The sequence below is a fragment of the Copadichromis virginalis genome, linkage group LG19 (assembly GCF_057382275.1).
Source record: "Copadichromis virginalis isolate Kocher_CV1m ecotype Utaka linkage group LG19, C_Virginalis_male_GT1.1, whole genome shotgun sequence".
NCBI classification, from domain to species: domain Eukaryota; kingdom Metazoa; phylum Chordata; class Actinopteri; order Cichliformes; family Cichlidae; genus Copadichromis; species Copadichromis virginalis.
This window is the reverse complement of record NC_140636.1, coordinates 25477978-25494538: the sequence shown is the minus strand read 5'-3', so window position 1 is coordinate 25494538 and position 16561 is coordinate 25477978. Positions and strand designations below refer to the sequence as shown.

At 40.2% G+C, this 16561-nt stretch overlaps 1 protein-coding gene across 2 annotated transcripts in view; it reads left to right on the top strand.

The window, feature by feature from the left end:
- sptb (spectrin, beta, erythrocytic) overlaps positions 1–16162 on the top strand; it is a 44207-nt gene extending 28045 nt beyond the window's left edge. For both annotated transcript variants that reach the window (XM_085441624.1, XM_085441625.1), the window contains 20 exons: positions 34–124; positions 503–649; positions 1724–1990; positions 2415–2639; positions 3133–3222; positions 3684–3974; positions 4200–4330; positions 4549–4753; positions 5257–5480; positions 5772–5922; positions 6872–7116; positions 7946–8084; positions 8444–8528; positions 8908–9104; positions 9212–9294; positions 9668–9731; positions 9875–10125; positions 10774–10947; positions 12936–12978; positions 13471–16162. In XM_085441624.1, coding sequence (XP_085297750.1) covers positions 34–124; positions 503–649; positions 1724–1990; positions 2415–2639; positions 3133–3222; positions 3684–3974; positions 4200–4330; positions 4549–4753; positions 5257–5480; positions 5772–5922; positions 6872–7116; positions 7946–8084; positions 8444–8528; positions 8908–9104; positions 9212–9294; positions 9668–9731; positions 9875–10125; positions 10774–10947; positions 12936–12978; positions 13471–13662 — 3295 coding nt within the window. In that variant the 3' untranslated portion in view covers positions 13663–16162. The remainder of the gene's footprint in view (positions 1–33; positions 125–502; positions 650–1723; positions 1991–2414; positions 2640–3132; positions 3223–3683; positions 3975–4199; positions 4331–4548; positions 4754–5256; positions 5481–5771; positions 5923–6871; positions 7117–7945; positions 8085–8443; positions 8529–8907; positions 9105–9211; positions 9295–9667; positions 9732–9874; positions 10126–10773; positions 10948–12935; positions 12979–13470) is intronic.
- Positions 16163–16561: the final 399 nt, after the last annotated feature.

Sequence of the window (16561 nt, the reverse complement as noted above, 5' to 3'; positions counted from 1 at the left end):
TCTTGTTTTTTTTTGTGTGTTTTTTTACTTCAGGCATGACAAGAATAAACGAAGAGCTGAGGAGGTGTCTGAGAAGCTCAGAGATAACCGTGACCTGCAGCACTTCCTGCAAAACACACAAGATGTAAGTTCACTGTCAGTTTACAGTTTATTTGGCCATTGGGAAACATCAATTAGCACATTAATTATTAGCTTAATTATTCCTTCACTTGCACTTGACATCACAGTGTTTTCCTCTTTTTATCTCGTGATTATTTGAGTTAATTTGCCAAGCACATCCTGCTGTGCTTATTCTAACGCTGTGCTTTTGCCTGTCCTAATGTTTAGAATTGAGGTCCCATTTTACTAATTGGTAAATGCTGTGTTTTGTAAAGATAATGAAGTAAATCCTGCTTGTGTAAAGTTGCTTCTGCATAAACGTCAATAGTTAATGTTTAGATGACTTTCCAGAGTATAGTGGGCATTTTTGCATGGATCTTAGATGTTCTTACTCTTGCTTCAGTTGACAGTATGGATCAATGAAAAGATGCTGACAGCGCAAGACACATCATACGATGAGGCCAGGAACCTGCACACCAAGTGGCAGAAACATCAAGCCTTCATGGCCGAGCTGGCCTCCAACAAGGACTGGCTCAACAAAGTAGATCAGGTCAGTAAAAGTTAAACGCTACTCATTACTGAACTATTATGATTTCCGCTTAAGAGCTGCTCAATCTCTTTATAATTGCATTTTACAACAACTAATTAAGGCTCCCTTTAGTCAGTGAATGTCATGGCTATTCCAATAAATAAGTAATGTAAGTGGTAAGATGCCTATCACAGATTAGAAATTAGGTTTTATTTATTTAGCATCACATATTACTTATATTACATGTACAGTTTTAGAAGATGAGGATGACTGACTGCTGCTCAAATCACAATGGACTGAACCCCCACAGCTCCCCCTGTGGGTGGTGGGCCCACAGGAGGGTGAATTTGGACTAAGCTTGGCTAGGCGCCATGGGTTAAGGGACAGTCACCAGACGCTCACTACTACCCTGAGCATGTGTCCAGAATGACCTCTCTGAATGGCTCTTCATCTGCCACCTGAACCAGGACAAATTTGCCATTGGAGATACTACCACGGTCAGATCGGCCCCAACAACATAGCTCCTAGGGCCTACAACCCCCCTCCACCACGATAAGGTGGTGATTCACACAGAGGAAATGAATCAAAATGCCTCCTAAGTGAGGTGTTTTTGGCATGTCCTACTGAGTGTATAGCCAGGACATGCTGAAGATATTATCCAGTGGATGGATGGATTTTGCATATAGTATATAGGGTCGGTTCACTGAAAATAGCAACAAAAATCACTTTGTGATTGCAAAATTTAAACATTCAGAAATGTTATCTGTCACAAGCTAATTGAATATGTTCAGTGAAGCGCAGGGTGATGTGCTATTAGGAGCTAGTGTGCAACAAATAACTTTAATTGGAATAAAAAGGATGTAAGTTAAAGCAAAGGAAAAGAAGTATGAAGGATAAAAGAAGGACACTCAGAGTGTGCAGATTTCACTCTCTTTGAATGTCAACATATAAAAATCTGAAATGTACACAGGTACTAATATACTCATGTACTAAGTGTTCCACTTGCTTTAGATAATTTATGTATCTTATTTTAAAAAAAGTCATACAGTGTTTTTCCTTCACAGAAACATTCGTCTTTGTTTTTTGCAAGTACAGGAAGGTCAGGAGCTGATGGAGTTCAAACCAGAGTTTGAGCCAATTGTGACGGAGGAGCTGGCCAAACTTCATGAGCTGTGGGACAAATTGGAGTCCACCACCCAGGAGAAGGCACGGCTGCTATTCGATGCCAACCGCTCTGAGCTTTTCGACCAGAGCCTGGCTGACATGAAGAAGTGGCTGGGTGAGCTACAACAGCAGTTACAGAGTGGAGAGGAGGATGTTAAAGACCTGACTAAAGCCAACATCCTGCTCAAAAACCATCAGGTTTGTCTCTTAATGCACCATGCTCTGCACACTTTAGATTTGTATGCTGCCTTTTCTTTGCAGTTCCTCTTCACACGAGCACCCCACTAAACAGAATTAAATAACTGGGAATGAAGGCTTTATAGCTTTAGGATTTATTTTGTGTGATCATCTTTGTGTTTACTATTTGCATCTAAACACAACAAACTCCAAAAAGCTTTGCATTTGTCTGAAAGAAAAACTGGAACACAAGCTACACTAAATACTAAATTGTAAACATAAGCGCGATCTGTACTATGAATTTATATTAGAAAATTTACATGAATTAAAAACTGTGTCTGAGCTCAGTTTCATACATAAATGGCATGACTAACTTTTACCGTCTGCTACATCCTGATTAGTAGCTTGAAAGGTTATTCATCTTCATGTTTTTTTCCTATGCCAGATGATGGAGAACCAGGTCCGTGACCAAGCTCGGGAGCTGGAGGAACTCCAGGAGGCTGTCAGGAAGCACGGCGGAGGCAGGGAGGACCAGCCGGAACTGGAGGCTGAGCAGCAGGCCCTGCAGAGAGACTTCCAGCAGCTCCTCACCCCACTGGCCCAGCGCAAGGGCAAGCTTGAAGCCGCCAAAGCTGTCCATCAGTTCTACAGAGACTTGGCTGATGAGCTCGTAAGCATGGATCCATTTTCACAGCAAAGTGTTCAAAGTCACTACTCTGACAAAATGACCGATAGCAGAAGTTGAGAATAAAAGCCGTTAAGTGCTAGAGTTACATTTGTGTTCGCACAAAGCTGAAACCTTATCATAACGTAAACTTTAAGGTTTATTTCTTTGCTAAAATTTGCAAACCTAAAGTATGAACTAGCAAAACTACTAGCTCTCACAGTGAAACTTCCTCTTAAGGTGAATTTGTGTAAAGAACAGTTTAATCCCTCATGGGTTGCACTGCCTTAATCCACTCTAGTCAGCTGAAGAGAGCTTAAAAAAGGATTTTGACTGTTTAAGACATTTGGTCAAGGGTTAAACATTCAATAGAAGTCACTTGGTCATGGATGTTTTTTAAACAAATACATCATAGATTTATAAATCTCTTCACAAATTTCAGCTGCGTTCTGTCCTCTTATCATAACCTACTTTTCCTTTATTTTTTTCTCTCTCCCAGCTCTGGATTGAGGAGAGGATGCCCCTGGCAATGTCACAAGAACATGGCCACAATCTTCAAACTGTGCAAATGCTGTTGAAGAAGAACCAGGTAGAGATTTATAGCTGCATAATAACTTGTGGTTAGCTAAAAAATTGTAACACTGATTCATTTCATTGATTAATTTACTTTCTTAATTAGTCTATAAATCACAGCTTCCATAACATGTCAGAAAATAGGGAAAATGCCCCAAAGCAAGATGGTAAAATTAGTCATGTTATACTACCAGTGGTCAAAGATAAAAGAAAAGCAACAAGTACTCTCAGCAACTTGAAAATTATCTCAATAGTTGTAATCATTTCCATAGATCTCGGCATAATTAAGTAAGTAACTAATTGTTTCAGCTCCATCTGCTTTGTTTTTACAGTATACTTGGTGCATAATATGTAATAAATTAATTTTCAGATGAATATTTCTGAATATATGTTTGTCGGCTGCACAATATATCAAGTCTTTGTTTCTGTATATCAAAAAGCCCTGTTGAGGTCCACAATCTCCTTTTTGTCCCTCAGACTTTGCAGAAGGAGATCGAAGGCCACCAGCCCCGTGTAGATGAAGTACTAGAGCGAGGAAGGAGAATGGCCATCGCCGCCGGCGCAGAGGGCAAACCAGAGGCAGAACGTATCACGGACCAGCTGAAGGAACTAGAGGAGGCATGGGCCCGGCTGCAGGATGAGATGGTGAAGCGCCGAGAGCGGCTGAATGGCTCCAACTTGGCCCAGCAGTACTACAATGACGCTGATGAGGCTGAAGCCTGGATAGGGGAGCAGGAGCTCTACATGATCGCTGATGAGAAAGCCAAGGTGAGGCTAAGAGGAAGACCACAGATATATACAAATCTGATCTAATGATCTAAATTAAAACAAGCCATATTATGCTAAAAAAGACAAGCAGTTCTGCATCCATTAACATAATTACATGGTTTGAGTTTCCTTTAATTAAGGTGGCATACTTTTTATAAGTGGCAGCCTGCACTGAGAGTTAATCTGGAGTACTATAACATACTCTTCTTTTCCTTCTCTCTCTAGGATGAACAAAGCGCCATGCTGATGCTGAAACGCCAGGTGATCCTTAAGCAGGCGGTAGATGATTATGCTGACTCCATTCAGAAGCTGGCTGACCGTGCCCAAAAGATGTTTGGAGAGGAGCACCCTGATGGGTTTGTACACACTGAAGAAAATCATTTGAACTCTTAGTCAGGATGCTAATTCACTCATGTTGTCCCAGTCAGTTGTGGTTTCCTGACAACCATGCAAAATTGGTATTTTAATCATATGCCTCATCTAGAGTAAACCTAAATTCAATCTCTGTGAGCTATTTTTTCTAATTTCCCTAGATCTCATTTTCTTCTGCTCTCTCCCTTTACCTTTTGTGCAGTGAAGAGATCATCAGGCGACAGAGCCAGGTAGATAAGCAGTATGCGGGCCTGAAGGAGTTGGCAGAGGACCGCAGGAAGAAACTGGACCTCACATTCAATCACTTCCTACTGAGCCGAGAGGTGGAGGACCTGGAGCAGTGGATCTCAGAGAGGGACGTGGTGGCATCCTCCCAGGAGATGGGCCAGGACCTGGATCACGTCACGGTATTTTATATACAAAGAATTATAGCACATAGAGGGACAGAAACTGGGAGACAGGCTGGCCACAAAATGGGAAAGATTTTCATCCAAGTGACACAGATGGACGTTTTTACACTCACTGGGATAGATTAGTGCAGCGCACTTCCATGTGGTCTTCCCCAACTTTTCTGCTTAAGTGCTAACCTTTTTTTTAACCTATTTCAGTCCAAACATAAGGACGTGTTCACAGCGATTTAAAACGTCTTTCACTTGCCTTGTGTGAAATGGTTTGAGAATTTCTATTTAAATCTGAAGATCAAGTTAAAGATTGAATTTATTAAGCTGTGCAATATATTTGATCATACTGGGGTTTTTTTTGCCACAGCTTCAAAGTTTTTGTTCATTCTTACTTCTTACTGACTTCATTTTCAGTGATTTTAGGTGAAGTGAAGTCAATCACTTAATCACATATAAATTCTGTGTTGTTTGGGATTTTTTTTTAAAACAAAACAATCTTTTTCCTTCAGCTTCTGAGGGATAAATTCAGAGACTTTGCGCGGGAGACGGGAATGCTGGGTCAGGAGCGAGTGGACATGGTCAACCAGACGATAGACGAGCTGATCGAAGGCGGGCACAGTGAGGCGGCAACCTTGGCGGAGTGGAAGGACGGCATCAATGAGAGCTGGGCTGATCTGCTGGAGCTCATCGACACTCGCGCCCAGCTCCTGACAGCATCTTATGAACTGCTCAAGTAAGAAAAACAGTATTGACAAACCGCTCCACAGGCTGAAAGATGTCCAGTAATCTGAATGGACATAAACAGAAGCTTTTGTGTCTAATCCTGTAATGTCACATGCCCAAATAAGTGAATATAGATTGATTTAGGCAGTATTAAACTGTGGCATGACTAAAGGCATCAAAACATATGCATGCGATAACAGCGTCACAAAGAATTAAACCTAACGTGATGACTACATCTGATATTTAAGTAGGATGATAAACACAGAGCTGAAGAGATAGACATCGATCTGTTTTCTTTAAGGTACTTTGATGATGGAAAGGAGTTGGTGGCTCAGATCCACGACAAGCAGAAAGAGCTGCCTGAAGATGTGGGTGAGGACTTCAGCAAAGCAGAGTCTTTCCACAGAATGCACGCCGCGTTTGAGAGAGACATCACCACTCTAGGCAAACAGGTAATACACACAAAGGGGCCTTTTACTCAGTGGGAACGCACTAGGCAGTGGCCAGAAGGTAACTTTGATGATTCATATCTAGAGGGGGGAAGAGAGTGCTGTAATGTTTGGGTAACTGCGAGGAGTTTTCTCAAAAGGTGAGAATCAATGAAAAAGCTGTGCAAATAGTAATTCTTAAATTTGCCATCCCTGCCCACAACTTATTGCAAAGAAGGAGACTATAACAATTAAAGGTCTAGGAATAAAAATATTTATGCACGTTAGACCGATCTATGTAACGTGAAAGGTGTCTCAGAACTACGGCCTCATTCAGCAGTATCCCTTTTGACGCCATTGAAATCTTTTGCACCTGAAAGCCTTTCTGTTTTAGTTTGGCCTCTATTTGGTTCAGTAGCACTAACTTTGGAAACAGTATCCAAAGTTACAAAAACTGGTAAATACAGTGGAGGATTTGGCTTAAAAAGGTCTGTACTCCCCCCCCGGGAGTTGGTGGAGGATAAAAACAGAGCTAAAAGCAGTGGATATTTTGCCTGGATTCTCCAGATTTCCAAACACAACTTCAAATGAATGCAAATGCTGCTGCGCGTCTGTCAGATGTGTAAATAGGCATCTGTTTGCTAACCCGTTAACACCACACTGTAGCAACTAATGTCACAGCCTCTCAAAATTCAATAAAAACTGCTTATAATACTGACCACGTTAAAAGTCACAGCATTACCCTCAACGTACTGTGCAAATATTCATATATAAAAAAATCTTAATTTCAGAGAAGAAGCAATGTAAAAATAAGTGTTCCCTAGTCATTCAACCTCCTAGTTTTACATAAATAAAATAATAATAAATTAAAAAGAAATGCAAAGAATATTTTTCTCTGACATGATTCTCTTCACATCAGGGAAACAAAAACCCCTAAAGCCATGTTTTGACTTGTCCCTCTCCTTCACTCCAGGTTCAGCAGTTCCAGGAAACCGCTTCAAGGCTTCATGCCCAGTACGCAGGGGAAAAGGCAGATGATATTCAGACTACAGAGAGGGAGGTGGTGGAAGCCTGGAAGGGTCTGCTGGATGCCAGCGACGGACGCAGGGCGGAGCTGGTGGACACAGCAGAGAAGTTCCGCTTCTTTACCATGGTGCGAGACCTGATGGCCTGGATGGAGAGCATCATCCAGCAGATAGAGACCCAGGAGAAGCCCAGGTGATCAAATATGTCAGATGAGGACCGTCTGGCCTTCGATTAGCTGTGCTGGATCTTTCAGTTCCTCTCACACTCGACTTGATATCCAATCCCGGAGCCTGTCTCCGGATATTTCGGAGGAGATGATATCTCCCCCCTGACCTGGCGTCCTGGCCCCCCCTTGCCGTAGCATGTTTGTTGTAGAAGAAGAAAATAAAGTATACAAGAGATAAAATCTGATTGTGGTAGCTGAAGACCAAAAACTGTGCCAATATTTGTTTTTAGGAGGTGGAGGGAAAGAAGTGGAGCTTTTTTTCCTGGGGTTTATCTCTGCACATGTATTTCCTTTTTAGTTAAAAGAACAGAACAACTTCAACTAAGTAATAACATATCTATTTAGTTAATGATTATGAAGTATGTCTTTCACTTAATATATTTGTAAAACAATTTCTGCTACTATTTACATTTGCATTTTACATTTACTTTGTTTACTCATTTGCTCCAAATGGATTTGTTTGTGTTGCACATTAATTCGCTTCTGGATGAATCATCTTAATGAGGAATATTCAGATATGCGGCAAGATATATTTTATTGTCTGATTTTAGAAGAAAAGCTTTAATTTTTCATAAATGGCACTTTGTTCACAAGAGATAATAGCTCTGTCCTATTTATGTGACACAATTCATCTTCCTAAAGATATTCAGCATGACTATAATATTCTAGAATAGAGAACACTGGAAGTCTGCCAGAGCCGACTGCAACAATGCAGTTCCAGTTGTTACCAACAGAGGTAGGTAAACTTCATGCATTACCTGTTATCACTTAACATCCATCATTTCTCTGCTTTAGGGACGTCTCATCCGTTGAGCTCCTGCAGAAGTACCACCAGGGGATCCGCTCGGAGATTGAAGCCAGGGGAGCCAAATTCACTGACTGCGTCGACCTCGGCAAAGCCCTGCTGACACGCAAGCACCGAGACTCTGCTGAGGTGAGCCTTCAACAGCAAAGACAGCTCCTTTTCATCCTCAGCTGGGCTTCAAATTGCTGCTTTCATTAGATTTAATTACTTTTCTGGGAGTGATTGTTCTTGTCTGGCTCAATGGAACCAATTGGCTTGCCGTGAAATAAAAAATTCCACTCATCTTACATTCATCAGGGAGACTATAGAGCAAACACTAATTAGAAATGGAAAAGCTAAAAGAATTTAAATGAGCAATTGACCCTGGCCTGAATTTAATATTTGGTTAATTACTCCACAATACTAATTCTTAGAGGATAATGGGCAGTCTTGGGGCTGAGTTGTTTAATAATACTGATATGTAACTGAGACCATACTACTTGTGTCAGATCAAAGAGAAACTGGTGCAGCTGATGGAAAAAAGAAAGGAGATGATGTTCAAGTGGGATGACAGATGGGACTGGCTCCGGCTCTGTGAGTAATATTACACTTATCTTATACTTCAACCCAGAAAATATACCCTAACCCTTTACATACATTATCTCTTTGAAAAAACAAAAAATCTTTACTTATATCCCAAAGGCCATATGGTTAAAATATGTGAAAGCTCATGCATATAAATCCCAGCTCAGAAAGTAGCTCCCAGGCTTTTGTTCATCAGAAGCCTCCATTAACAACAAGGATACAAAAATAGTTGCTTACTTCCAACAATGCCCCAATTTGTCACATAATGCACCCCCCAGTCATAACATTCACCTTACAAGTGAGGGATCGCCGCATAATATGAACACATCTAAAAGAAAGACTTTTATATCTTAAACTTCTCATGATGACGTGGCTTCATTGCGTCTAGTGCTGGAGGTCTGTCAGTTTGCGCGAGACGCTTCTGTGGCGGAGGCGTGGCTGATCGCTCAAGAGCCCTACGTGACCAGCAAAGACCTGGGTCAAAACGTGGACGAGGTTGAGAAGCTCCTCAAGAGGCACGAGGCCTTCGAGAAATCCACCGCCACCTGGGAGGAACGCTTTTCCGCACTGGAACGCCTCACTACGGTATGCAAAAATCTTACACGTGATTTACAGTAATTTGATTACTTCACGTGTTTCATTTACCCTGTAGCTAGCCAGGTTACTGATCCTTGTTCGCCACTGTGTTGCAGTTGGAGTTGTTGGAGCTGCGAAAACAGCAGCAGGAGGTGGAGCAGTTCATTAAAGATGGGCAACGCTCAGATAAAGAAAGCAGGTAAACATACAACACACTGGCTTTCATGTTCGTACTCTATATGCATGAGGGCATAGTATTAATTGGTAGCAGTGTCATCAAAGTGTAAGTCTGGTGATAAAGGCAGTGTAATTTTAAGTCAATCCTTCTGTTGTTAAGCCCCAGAGAGAAATACAAAAAACTGCAGTGAGCATCTGTTAAAGGAAATTAGTCTGTTAAAAATGAAAGTATTTATATTAATACCCTAAATTGTGCAGAGCAAAAAAGTATTAGCAGCCAAATGCAATGTTTTGCAGACTTTCAATGAGTCGCATTTGATCTCTCTTTCTTTCACATACACACTTCCACACCTGCTGTTCTTAAAAGTCCTCTCATGCTTCCCTGTTTCCTTTAGGAGAGAAGACACGGGCTTTGTGGAAGAATCTTCACAGCTCTATACTGCTGAGGAACAGACTCTGGTTAGTACTGCACTCAATCAGCACAAGCTTTCTGTATTTATAATGTTGTCAACTCTGTTTCAGCATACTGACTCAGCTCTCATCTCTTCTCCAAGGAGACAAGTTCACTTTCTCATGAACTCATTTATTTATTTTTGCTTTAGTCTGGTGAAGCGGAGCCTAGTTCGGGTCTGCAGGAGGGGATGGCCGGTGACTCGACGGTGCCCTTAGAGTCAGAAATGAGAGAGAGTGCCTCCCTGGAGCTGGAGCCCTCTGTCTCGGTGGTGACCCCAAAGGAACCAGAGAAAGCAGCCACCATGCCCTCGGACCCCCTCAGAGGCCAGCCTGTGCTGCAGGAGGGCATGTTGAGCCGCAAACATGATGTAGAGGGCTCAGGAAAAAAAGCTTCAAATAGGTAGATAACAAATGGACCACAGCACTGTGTTTGTCTCTAATATGGCCTTTGACTATTCCAGGCATTGTTTCCTTTCTTTATGTTGGGAAAATCTATGAGCCTATTATTACTTGCTTATGTTTGTTCATCTGTCACGGTGAACATCGAGACTTTTCCTTATTTTACTGACCACAGTGCTTTCGAAATCCCACCACACCTAAAAAGCGTTAAAAAAACCGACCATTCAGCACAATTTGTGTTCCTTGTGATGGATTAAAACCAACTCGAGTAAGTTTGAAACTTGTTAAAACAGCAAAGGGAGATCTATACTTTAACTCAAAGTATGGATCAGTTCTGCTTTAAATCAATTTTTCAATAGACAAGCCGCCAAAAGTAGCCCTACAATAAAAGTGCTTTTTGTCAGGGATCTTGCAGGGCTTCATTACAAGAAAATATTATTACTCCTATTTAAAGATAGAACAACCCACTGTTTTGCAATAAGTGCTTATTTAAAATGAATGTTCACAAAATAAAGTCTCGATGGATTGGTGAGGTAGCTGCTCTTTAATGGGGATTAAATGAAATTCATTTCGTGTTCTTGCCAGAAATTAACCTGAAATGATGTTAAAGTCCCTCTTTTTCCTGCTCCTGCCTCCTCTTCGCTGTCAGGTCATGGAACAACTTGTACTGTGTGCTAAAGCCCGGTCAGCTCTCAGTCTATAAGGATGCCAAAAGCTTTGGCCACGGAACGACGTATCATGGCGAGGATCCCCTGCCCCTCACCAACGCCAACTGGGAGATCCTCACCAACTACAAGAAAAAGAAGCATGTCGCCAAACTACGGTAAGAATTACATCATAGGTTTACCTGAGTCATGTTATTCGGAAAGGTAAATATACGATATAAGACCTTATTAAATTGACTTATTAAGAGCAACAAGAAAAGGTGGTTTGTACTTGTATTCTCCAGGGTTCTTTATTTTGAGAAGCAAAAGGTGCTATAAAAATTCACCCGACTGAAATTTCATTACATTTACTGGAAGTTAGTAGAGACATTGGGAATACACCCCTCAGCCCCCGGTCCTATGGGGAGTTATTCAAACAGATTTAGAGATACGGAAAAGTGGATTTTTTTCCTTTACCTTTGGACAGAGGTAAGCTGTTTCTAAACTCACCGCTTTCTGACTGCAGTGTTATATTTAACAGTGTTATATGGATGTTGGTATTACCATTTAACATTTGCAAAGGGAGCAAAAGAAAAAAAAACATTTCCCAAAGCTCCCTTTAAACTGATAAGAGATAGAAGCTAAATGCAAACTCACATTCCTCACGCATACAAGTCTTAATCAATACACATTGAATTTAGTTGAATAGATTAAATTCTCTGCTCAGAATGGATTGTACCACTGAAGGTTTACTTTAGCAAGTTTTTACCTTGGTGTGGTTCTCTGGTTTTTAAAAATCAACCACAGCCTCTTGATTTTTCATGAAGGAAAAAACAGGCAGCCAAGACAGATTTATATGCAAATTACAAATGAATATAAGCACTGCTCAGCTCTTTGATAAAATGGTCTTAGATCCTAACTGGTTAGATATTAATTGTCATAAGGAATTGTCAGAGTTTGTTAAATTCTGACTTTTAAAGTTTTGGTATCACTCAACAGCCATGGGTTGTCCTAAGCAGCTGACTGAAGTTCTGAAACTAAAGACTGCTGTAGTCTACAAAGCAGCTAATATATCAATGTGCTTTCAGCTTGCAATTTACAAAACCCAAAGAGCCATTAAAAAAGAAAATCATAGTTAAGGCAAACTGTGGAAGACATTAAAAAGTATGGGAGACCAAGAAAACTTCCAGAAAAAAACAAACAAAACTACAAATCTGCTTCACACTACAGCATTGATGCACAAACATGGTTCACATAGAAGAGTCCTCAGAGGGATAAACTAGGCAGATCAATTTAAGATTGAGTCCTATTTGAATCAAAGAAGCCTGAAAAAAAGCACCTTTACAACTGTAAAACATGGGATTTAATATATTCTGCTTTAGGGTGGTGTGGTAGTCGTTGGCAGGAAACACTGCACTGATATTAACAAATTCTGAATACGAATGTTTTTGTCTCAGGGCGTCAAATACTGCTGCTCTCTGTATACACACGAGGTGGCCTTCAGCACTGATGCCTTGGGGACATATGGGCCCCTTTACAACATTAATCTCTGGCATTGTTAGATGTTGAGAAATAATAGTCTAGTATTGAAGAGCATGTGTTATAAGGATCAAGAGGTGGCTTTGGAGTTTGACATCCATGAGGCAGCAGTTGATTTAATCCACTGTTTTATTTTTGCTTCTGGGTTAGGTTAGCAACTAAAAAGTAATTGCTAAGGTTTGGTAAAAGATCATGGTGTGAATTAAAATATCCCCCCTCGCATCAACTCTAGAGCTAGAAAACATCAAGGTCACCCAGTGTGACCTTTACAAGCATCCATAAATAATTATTTATCATTACTGGCTAAACCAGGTGCAAGTTGGACAACTGGTGCATAATCTTAATTTTGCCAGCGCCTTTGACAAAATGGCAATATCTGACACCATGGTTCATTGCACCATATGTGCAATAAAGAGCATGCATTTGCTTTAATAACATGACTTCCACTCAAACATCTAGTGGTTGTTAAGAAATACGCAGACAGGCAAAACTTGGCACGCAGTAAAAGAGTTTTTCACTTATTTGCCAATTTCAGGGAAATGTCTGGATGTTAACATGATTTCATTCTGGCGATTTTAATGTAAAACATAAGTGCTTCTAATATTTATATAATTTTAACCTTTTACAGGCTTGGAGATGGCAGCGAATTTTTGTTCCAGTGTAAAGACGAGGTGAGTTGAATTACATCGGACTTTCTCCTGGACTTGAATTATTCTGGTCAAAAGGCATCTTATATAATGGCTGACCCTATGTAAAGCAGTAATCACAGGTTGCAATGCTACAGATAGCAGTTACGCATTTGCATTTAATTTTCCGAACTGTTTCCGTTTAGCATTGCTGTCCATGTCTAAGTAATTTGGCAAGGTTGTAGAATGTGACATAAATAAGGTTATTCGTGTTTCTTTCTGAATCACTATCAGCTAGTGAGAAATTTACCCTACGGGAATCATTAAGCCTCACAGAATAAGAATGCTGACAGTGAGTTTGTCTTTATCTACATTACCCCAGTTTAACCTCACCAGCATTTCAAGTTTCATTGTTAAAAGCGTGGCCACCTCTGCTTGTTTATGCTAATAGACTGGGAGACCAAAACACTCACTGCCCCTCTGGAGGTGGACTTGCCTTTCTAAGCTGCTGCGATGTGTGCGTGTGTTTAATTTCAGGAAGAGCTCCAGCGTTGGAGCCAGGCCATGGAAAAGGCCGTTCAGCCCCTGGCAGCAGAGGAGGCATCGGGGCCCTCGGGGGCCAAAGCCCAGAGCCTGCCCCCTCCCTCCTCCTCAGCTGCACTCCCTGAGCCCAGCTCTGCCAAGAAAGACAAGGAGAAGAAGTTTAGCCGCTTTGCCAAGAAGAAGTGAAAGAGACGGGAAGGCCATCAGGAGGAGGGGGTTGTCTAGGCAACCTGGGAAGAGAAAGTATTATGTGTACAATCAATCAAAGTATGCTTTTTGTCACTAGATTTTCTATATTATTTTGTGAGAATTACCATAAATATTGTAGTTAAAGTCATCACTCTTTTGCCTGTATTTAAGCCAGTGTATGTCTACAATGGTCCACCGTTTTTGTTTGTTCTTTTTAGGAAAAGCCAAATTCAAAGCATTAAATTAAAGCACAGGAATGCTCCTCTTCACACACAACCAAAGAATGTTTGTAAAACTTTTCATTTTGATAATTTAGCTGAAGTTTTTTTGTCTTTTTTTTTTGTTTCACTAAGGCATGCTTTGATATAGCCATGTATAACATGAAGGCCTGTAATGAAGATGACTCAAGAGTACTGAAAAGTACTTTTAATAACCTGCCTTATCAAATGGTTGTGAACTGTAATACTGTGCTGTTTGAATTTGGAGCACTAAATGCTACGTAAAGAACCAGAGTTTAATAATCCTTTTTTTTTCTTTTTTTTTTTAAAGAGCTTTGTAAATGGCATGTAAGATTTGGGGATGAGAAAACCTCAGCATAGTGCTGTACAGTATATACACACACACTCTCCAAGTATATCTGCAGTTATGCAAACTAAATGCTCTATGCACTGTGAATGATTGACTTGATTTGAAATTGCTTACCAACATTGCACGAGCGGTCATGTGACACCACAATGTGTCAGTTTTGAATAAGGACCCATTCAGGTTTATTCTCAATTGAACTGTGGCAGTCTGTCAGCTTGAAATATATTTAACACTTGTGTAAACTTAAATTTCAGAGCTATCCATCAACATATACCGTATATACATATATATATGCAGATGCATGAAGTATGCTATACATTAGTTTGATATGGTGCTATTGTCATATTCTTAAAACTTCAAACAAGACCAACTTGACCTACCTTGTTTGTCTTCAAATTTGGCTTGTAGGGACACACGTAAAAAGTGTTGGAATATCTGAGGGGTGCTTCATAAAGGTGGCTCAGAAAAGCAGTAGTTATTCAGGTTTACATGCATCAAGAATCAATAGCATTTACAGTCACAGATCATCTTAATTACCCTTTTAAAATGCACAAAAAAAAAGCAGAAATAAGCACAAACACTGCCATGTACAAAAGACAGCTTTTGTTATGGAGTTGTAGGTCAGTGATGAGCTCAGACTCACAAAATAGGGATCAAATCTGCAACACTGAACTGTTCATTTGCAGGGCTTTACCTGTAATTATGACTTCACGGCTTCCCATGAGAGTAGTTTTTCTTTGTGCAGTTCAAGCTAAAACTTCAAGTGCAGTTCAAGTTTTGTTGTAACGAAATATAAAAAGCAAATGTTTTTTTTTGAAATCAGAACTTCTCCATCTTTGAATTTTACTACTTGGTTTGTGAAAACATGATACTGGATAAATGCCTTCAGGTTTGTACTTTTTAATTACAGAAACATGCTGACCCAAATAAGGCTAAATAAAAATATGGGTCAAGAAGACAAAAAAAGCACAAGCCAAGTATTTAATCTGACAAATGGGTCACGATCAAAGACAAAGTACAGGGGGTAAATGACTACACAGAGGTGCAAAACAACTATGAAAATAAGACCATGCAGCAGCACAACATGATGGGAGGTTAGGGGCTTTTTACATGTACTGTATTTGCCCCAGAACCCCCATTATGTGTTCATGCCCATGTACGCCTCTCTTGATTTATTTAAAAAAAAAAAAAAAAAAAGCACCTTCAACCCCCCATTATGTGTTCATGCCCATGTACGCCTCTCTTGATTTATTTAAAAAAAAAAAAAAAAAAAAAAAAAAAAAAGCACCTTCAACCAGCAGTCCTTGCTTTATGAAACACCCCTCTAGTCTTGCAAGTTGGACTTTATTCATTACACAAATAGAAATGCTAAAAGACGACAAAATGTTAGCATCAGGATGAACTAGAATTTAAACCAGGTGCTGTTATTCACGAAAGCAGTTTACAAGAGCCTGCATCATTATTTGAAGTTTTATAGAACTAGCCAAAGTCTAGAAAAGCAAAGGGTTGCATGAGCCTTTCCTGCTTTTCCACACCACACAACAGGACCAGGCATGCTCCCCAACCAAGGATCGTACAGTAGCCGTACGGAGCTGAAGGAATGTGTTTTTAATATGAATGTAAGGAGTGGAAATAAGTTCATATGGGAATTTCCAACAATAAAGCCATTACAGAAAGCAGCATTTCAATTAAAAGTATGTACAGTACATGGATCTGCATTTATACTTTGATGCCAGGATGGGGACTGTCAGTCTCACTGCCGTTTTGCCTTGTCCCCGAATTATGATCCAACTCAAGTGACCTCACTGAAGCGATGGAAGTCAAATCTAGGAGGATAAATGTTCAGCTCAAGTGTTTTCTAGTAAACATGGTAGCATCTCTGTCTACAGATTAAAGCAATTGTTAAAGCCATGATCTTCTTGTGGCTGTATGAACAAACTACAGAAGCTTTTGTGCGCCGTGTGCCAGCAGAACATCGTGACCATGCTACTCAAATTTTTTAGCACCTCAAAATGTTTTGAGACTTGCATCCCACAGATTCACTATGCTTTCTGTTGGTCGATATATCTACAGATTGACACTTCGACTTTGTCACCTTCATCCACAGTTATTCCTTCACACCTTCCCTACCTGCCTTTTCAGTTTAGTGGTTTTTAAAAATTGCATTTTGTACTTTCCAGGTATGTAAAATATCCAAAAATGTTGACCCTACAAAAAAAAAAACAAACAAAAAAAAAAAAACAAACAACACACACAAAAAAAAAAACATTTTGAAATAAAGTTAAATTAAAATTATGATAATATACAAGCT